At 40.9% G+C, this 6,919-nt stretch overlaps 1 protein-coding gene across 1 annotated transcript in view; it reads left to right on the forward strand.

The window, feature by feature from the left end:
- Positions 1–417: 417 nt before the first annotated feature.
- The window catches only part of MAPRE2 (microtubule-associated protein, RP/EB family, member 2), a 97,805-nt gene continuing 91,303 nt past the window's right edge, over positions 418–6,919 (forward strand). Inside the window, exon 1 of the mRNA XM_012656607.1 lies at positions 418–651. Coding sequence (XP_012512061.1) covers positions 561–651 — 91 coding nt within the window. The 5' untranslated portion in view covers positions 418–560. The remainder of the gene's footprint in view (positions 652–6,919) is intronic.

Consider the following 6,919-nt stretch of genomic DNA (forward strand, 5'->3'; position numbering starts at 1 on the left):
GACCAAGTTTAATTTTCATGGCATCAGAACTTGGTATTGAAGGAGTTAAAGGGTCTCCCACACCCCTTTGCATGAATCGTTCTTTTGTGTACACAGCTGCAGTTAGAGCACGGGTCGGAAAGGAAATGGTTAGAGGAAGAGCTAGTTTTCAGACAAGGCGAGTCTGCGAGGGGGGCTGCGGGGTGGCCTGGGGTTTTACATGCCAGATGTAGGCCTGCCCTGGTGCCTGCCTGGAGCTGCTGGCGTGGTCACCCCCGCGGCCCTGTGCGAATTGAGGCGAGGTGATGAGTTAGCGGGTTGCCATGGTGACGGGCAGGCCACGTGACCAGGGTGCTGCTGCCGGCGCTCTGACGTCGGCGGCCGGAGGGCGGGGACGCAGGAGGGCGGGGCGGAGCGGGAGCAGGGAGAAGCGAGCGAGCAGGCGGCGGGCTCGGTCTGTGCGCGGAGCAGGCGAGCGAGCGGGAAGACGCAGCCACCTTCCTCATCAGCCTGCCCACAGCGGTTTGTTCCTTTTCTCGGGAGTGCGCCAATGCCTGGGCCGACCCAAACCCTGTCCCCAAATGGCGAGAACAACAACGACATCATCCAGGATAATAACGGGACCATCATTCCTTTCCGGAAGCACACAGTGCGCGGAGAGCGTTCCTACAGGTAATGGGGCTGGCACCCGGAGCAGCGCCGGGACCGCCGTGGGGGCGCGCGGAAATCCGGCCCGTTATATAATGGAGCAGACACCGCCTGCGACCCCGGCTGCAGGCGTGCGTTTGTGAAGGTGGTTATGATTATTTGATATCCGATTCCATGTGTCATGTTGGGTATGCATTGAGGCTTCACGATTGCAGATGGAAAGCATTTTGTGAATAGGTTTGCTGCCTGCGAGGGATCTCCCTTCATCTCTTTCCTTCCACATTGATAAAAATGCATGCTATTTTTTCTCTCTGTCCAAAGAGACAGGCTGTAGCACTTCCTTTCCTCCTTCCCTTTTAGATTTTAAAGGAGCCATGAGGTAGCTGTGCTTAAAGGCAGAAAACGGGAGGATGGAGAGAAAAACGTTTGCGCTTAACCTGGAGAGTGTGCAGGAAAGATGGAATCCTCTAGATTAAGCTGCAGTCTGTGATGTTAAACCGCCAGATTGATGGAGCTTTGTAAGAATTCTGCTCGCTGATTGGTGCAAGGATTGACAGCAGAGGTCACAGTGTCAGACATTCACCAAAATTTTCTCCATAGAACCCTAGGTTTATTAGAAAGAGACTGGACTGCAAAGGACCTGAAAAAAAAACTGAGCGCTGTTATGCATTTTCTTTGGAGTTTATGGCCACCGCATGGGTGGGGGAGCCCTTCCTTCTTATTTACAGTAGGAAGGTAATTCCTGGTGTTTTGCTGAGGGCTGATTTGAGGATGGGACTGATCTTGGTCATTGTACTGTGAGCCTTTTGATTAATGAGTTGGCCTGTACGGTTGGCATCATTTTTACATTAACATATCTGGCAATATGTTCTAGTAGATAAGCTCATTAAAATTGTTTGCATTGTTTGATAAGGATAACAATGTAATGGAGAATGCAGCTAGAGTCTTATGCAGCTTAAGGCCAGACTCAAAGGGAGACTGATAGCTTCAGTCATATTTCCTCTGAAGTTCTTTTGTACTGGGGTAGTTATTTTTAAATGTTACCTTGATAACCAGTAACAATGCTTTTGCTTTGAGGCAGAGCACACATACCTCTAAGGCGCATCCTTTCAGCTAGCGAGCAACAGGAAATAGCTCTTTTTTTTTTTTTTAAAGCCTTCATCTAAACATTCAGATCGTATTATGGGTAGAATATTCTGTGTATATAAATGTTGCATATCATAAAATAAGACCAAAAGTACCTAACTTCCTTTCTCTTTGACCAAAGAAATGTACTGTTTGTTGATGCAAAAAAAAAAAAAAAATCATAAGCAAACTTTGCCCTATGGTCTCTGGCAGTTATATAAATACTTGGAGTTAATTTTGGCTGTGCCCATGAAGTCACCAAAATCTCATGCCTTATGGTTCCAACTAATGTGTTGACATTGCATCCTTACAGCTTTCAAGTGCTTGTTATTCTTTTAATGGAAACCAAAATGGGTTCACAACTTGTGGGACTCTTCTTTTGGAGCCCCTGTGATGGGAAAGTTGGGCTCCTTTTCTTCTTTACTTTTCTCCTCTGTGAACATCCCAAAGCCTAAAAATAGAGTTTAAAAACAAAACAAAAAAACTTGAGTTGCTTTTAAATCTTACTTACTTGAACTGTTCTTATGGGTAATAAATTTGAAGCCCTCATTTCCTAAATGATTTAATCCCTACTATGTAGGTAGCAGTTGCTTTTAAGATGGAGTTCAAATGTTACCACGTTGGCCAAAGGAAGTTGCCTAGTTGGGTTTTATTAGTCATATGAACTAAGTTGAAATGGCAATGGAAAATCATGTGACAGAAAGGTTAAATGTTACCTTTTGGTGACGAATTAATTGCTTTTAAATGAAATTTTATTTACATCTTTAATTTAATCCCAGTTATTATATCCATTTCCTGAATTATTTCCGGTTGGCTTTCTGAGTCCCTATCGTGGTACCTGAAATTATGTAAAAACAAACTGAATTTTAATAAACATCTGACTGAACAAATTCTTAAGTCACTAAGAGCATCATTGCATTTGTATTTGATATAATAGGATTACTGAATGCTATAGTGAGAGATGTCATAGGCTAAACGAAGAAGGAAGCCTCCAAAATTGCATTTGTATTGTATTATACAAAGGGTGCATATGGAGAGAGACACACTTGATGTTTTCCTTGGTCTGCTTTTCTTCCAAAGTGGATGACCAGTGTAATATAACCACCACTTATTTTCTTGGAGGGGCGTTGGAAAAGGAAAAATGTGACACATTTTTCTCTCCAGGAAGCATTCCATCATTATTTTGGCATCCCAAGACTGGAACGATATAGCCATTTAATTGCTGAGGAAACTTGGAAGGCAATTTAAAAGCCAGAGTAGAGATTTAAGCATATAAAAGTTTTACTTTGGCTATAGGTTTGGTATAGCTCTCAACAATGATGTGTGCTTGGAAGTTCTCTGTGAAGTCCCATAAGAGGGGGTCTGGGTAAGCACAGTGCCCTGGTGAGATCAGAGGGAATTCTTTTCCTGGTTGCTTTACTGACTCCTAGGTAGGCCCCCAGTAAGTCGTTTATCTTAGGCTTTGTTTTCTGCTTTTGCTTGGTACATATAAAAATTTCTAGCCCCATTCTTAATAGAGAGATTGTCAAGCTAACTTTTTAACATTTAAAACAAATAATTTCTTAAAAGGGTTATGTAAATATGGGGAGAATGCTGTTACTACTGAAAAGGTACTCTTTCAGGAGCTCTTGGACAGGAACACACCTCCCTTTGCTGGCAGCACAGGTGAGAGGAGAACAGTATACCTAGAGCATAGCACAGTGCTCCTGAGCACTGTTAATGGGTGAGCAGTCACTCTTTGGACAGGACATTATTATTATAGCATTTGTACCAGGTTTGTAAATAATTCAAATGTGGGTCCTGACCCAGATATCTTAACCCAGGTATCTGGTAGGTAAACAGAGCTGATTTTCAACGCCCAGAGTAGAACGGGTGGTAACTCATCATTGAAACTAGTATGCACTTTGATTAGAAAAGCAAATGTCCTTTAGAAAATTATCCCTGGGTTGGTAATTTTAATTGAAAAAAGCAAGTACAAAAATGACTCAGCAGAGCCATGGGGACATGTTTCCACAGCTCATGTCCACTACTCTGTGATTATCCTCTCAGCCTCAGCTTCCTCACTGCGTGGATGAGCACTAGAAATCCATATATTTTAAGAGCTGCTTAAAAAATAAATGTGGTGTGAGCCATCTAAGGTGATACTGTTTAATTCACACAGCAGATGAGTTGTGCCCTGGATCTCCCTGGAGAGGATACTCCCCATAGCTCTGTTTCATGCCGATGCTAGTCGGAAACGAGATTTATTAACTGGCCCTCTGCCCACCGCATCTTTGTTTGCATACTCCAGCCTTTTAAGAATGAATGTATAAGTCGAGGGGACTGTTTCCACATGGGTATTTGAACATGCAGTTACAGTAGCTCATGTTTCTGAATACTTAAAAAAAAAAATTGGCCCTAGGAAATGGATTGTAAAGAAAGACAAAACTAAGATTTAAGCCTAAAACACCGGCTGTAACATCCAGCTTTGCAGTTTTAAAAAATGAACCATCGTTAAGGAAAACAAAGAGAAATATCTTGTGTGCGTATACATACACACACATACACATACGCATACATACATATATATGTATATATAAAATAGAGTTGTGAAAGTATGTTCCATTCAATAGAAGCTGTTGTTAACCTGGCTCACTTTTACCAGAATGTGAATTTCAGATCACATTTCCCAAAATAGCATCTACAGACAGCAAGAATCTAACTTCATGCGTCTCTATTATGTATGTATTAATATCATATCAATATGGTCAAAGGAAGTTTTCAAAAACAGGGATTTTCGTTCTTAATATTTTTCTTAATGTTTGTAAAAATTGAAGGGTTATTTGATGTTTTTGTTAGGTGCCCAACTTTGGAACTTCTTTTCTGGGCTCCTTGTCAAAGCTTCTGTTAATAGGATGGTCTTATGGGTGCTCTTGTGCCTGGGGAGGAGGCTCACCCCGGCTCTGCAGCTGGTTGCTGTGGTATCTGTTTACAGTGCATTATCTTACAGAACAGTGATGTGAGATTGTGCTCTGGAATTTAGAAGGTTTATTTCCTTATGCAGCATTTTTTCTGTATTTATAGGGACCTCTTGAAGCTGCAGTGACTAATTCCTTAGATTAATGGAGGGAAAAATATTGGGACTAACCTAAATATTCCATTTGGTTTGGTAATTAATTAATTTGACAAATATTCGAGAGTCTCCTCTGGCCAAGGTCTGTGCTAGATCCTCCTTCAAGGACTTTGAGTCCTAACCTGTTAAAGTGAAACATGTAAACAGCTCATTTTCGAACAGATTTACATTGCTGTCAATATTTTGCTTAGTTGGATAGCGAAAGTCATTTAGCCTTTCCTGAGCCCACAGTGACTCAAGAGAAAAAAGATACCCTCAAGGCGGGAAACCAAAAATTTTGGTGGAAAGAGTGTAGGCTTTCAGGCAGAATTTTCATCAGCCAGGCCAGGGTGTGTTGGGCAGTAGTGGAAATAAAGCAGAAGCATTGAAAGACAGGCAGGGTATTAGCAACTCGGAAATAGGAAGCCACCATAAGCTTATAAACTGAAAAACAGCATGATGAAAACGAGATGCATACTGGAATGAATCTTCTGTTTTGAAATGAAATTGAAAGGAAAATGGGGTCCGCCAGTGCTCCTGCCCTGTGGAGTCCAGAATTACTAGAGAATACTTGATTTGCCATGAGAGAGCATGAGACTCCTAATGTGTAAGAATCAGGATAAGGTAGATAGAATGTTCTCTGGCTCAGGGCATCTTTCCCTGAGTAGAAGCAATGAGTGCCGAGTGGCTCATAGTGGTACCTGTACTTAGCTCCAATGTGGCTGACAGTCTCACTTTAAGGGGTGGCTAGTGTGGAGAGCTTACGCTATTTTGATCCTCCCAAACTCAGAAGCAGTGTGTCTGGTACTTCATTGTGAAGGATCCTCCCTTGGCATTTAACACCCTAAAATGTACAGATGTGGCCGATGAAACTGCTCAGAATATTCCATATTACTTTGGGGCCAAATCCCTTTACAGTTTAGAAGAATCACCTTGGTGGCGGCCTCTGGAGTGGACTGAGAGTTTTACCCTGGATCTAGTGTTTGTTTACTTCTGAATTTAGTCAATTTCACTTTAAAGGACAAATTGATTTCCTCCTCTCCTGTGAAAAGTATTTTTTTCCATAGTGAAATTTGATAAAATATTAATAGTTACATTCTTCCTGACTTCAGGCTGTCTTTCAGCTATCAGCTTCTATAACACTAAATTCGATATATCCTACTCAGCCAATATCTTAAGCACTATTCCAACAGCGCTTTTTCTTTTAACACTCCACACACATCCCATTGGTATCATATAAGCCTTATTTCTTAGCTCATTTTAAAATTCTGGTTGTTTATCTTAGTGTTTCTGGCCCTTGATCTTTATTAGGTTGAGAAAATTCTTTCAAAGTGGAAACCTACAATTTACATAAAAAATCATGCTACTTTTTTGCCTTATGGTATGAATTAAAGAAATTTCTCCTAAATATGTTTTTGTAAAATGCGACCCCAAAGATGATCATTTATTTTAATGAAAATAAATCATTAATGAGGTATAGATTGAATGAAGTTTTATAGGCCACCAAGAAATAATTTCTTAGCAGGTTACAGGAAAAAAAAAACTTGTATATTTTTTAGTGTCAAATCTCCCCAGGTGAATTAAGATTTTACTCACTTGAACCAGGTCAGACATTCTTAAAGCATTATTTTGTTTTTCTAAAGGAATAGAAGTTGGTAATAGATGCATAGGACGATGAAGTTGATGGCAGCTTTTAGTAATGGTGTCCTTTAATGCTTATCTAGTTAGGAAAATATGGCAAGCCATAGTCTTTCTGTTATTTCTAGGCCTCTCTTGGTTCTGGCAGGTAAAATGTGCCAAAATAATCTGATTTTGGCTATGACTTCGGAAGAGAAAAGGAATAGGGCAAGAGATGTGAGAAGGAAGAGTACATGTTATTTATATGTATGAGTGTGTGTGGTCTATAAACTTGTGATCTTTTTCCAACATGTAGTTTTGATATCAGCATTATACTTGTGTATCCATAAAATTTTATTCAGCAGACCTTGTAGAGATACAAGTTTTAATTGTGTGCAGAACTGACCCTGAAGTTTATGGCTAGTGTTTGCTCTTGTGTAACCTGCGGTCCCCAATCCC

This window comes from Propithecus coquereli, unplaced genomic scaffold, assembly GCF_000956105.1.
Source record: "Propithecus coquereli isolate 6110/MARCELLA unplaced genomic scaffold, Pcoq_1.0 Scaffold51, whole genome shotgun sequence".
In the NCBI taxonomy this organism is placed as follows: Eukaryota; Metazoa; Chordata; class Mammalia; order Primates; family Indriidae; genus Propithecus; species Propithecus coquereli.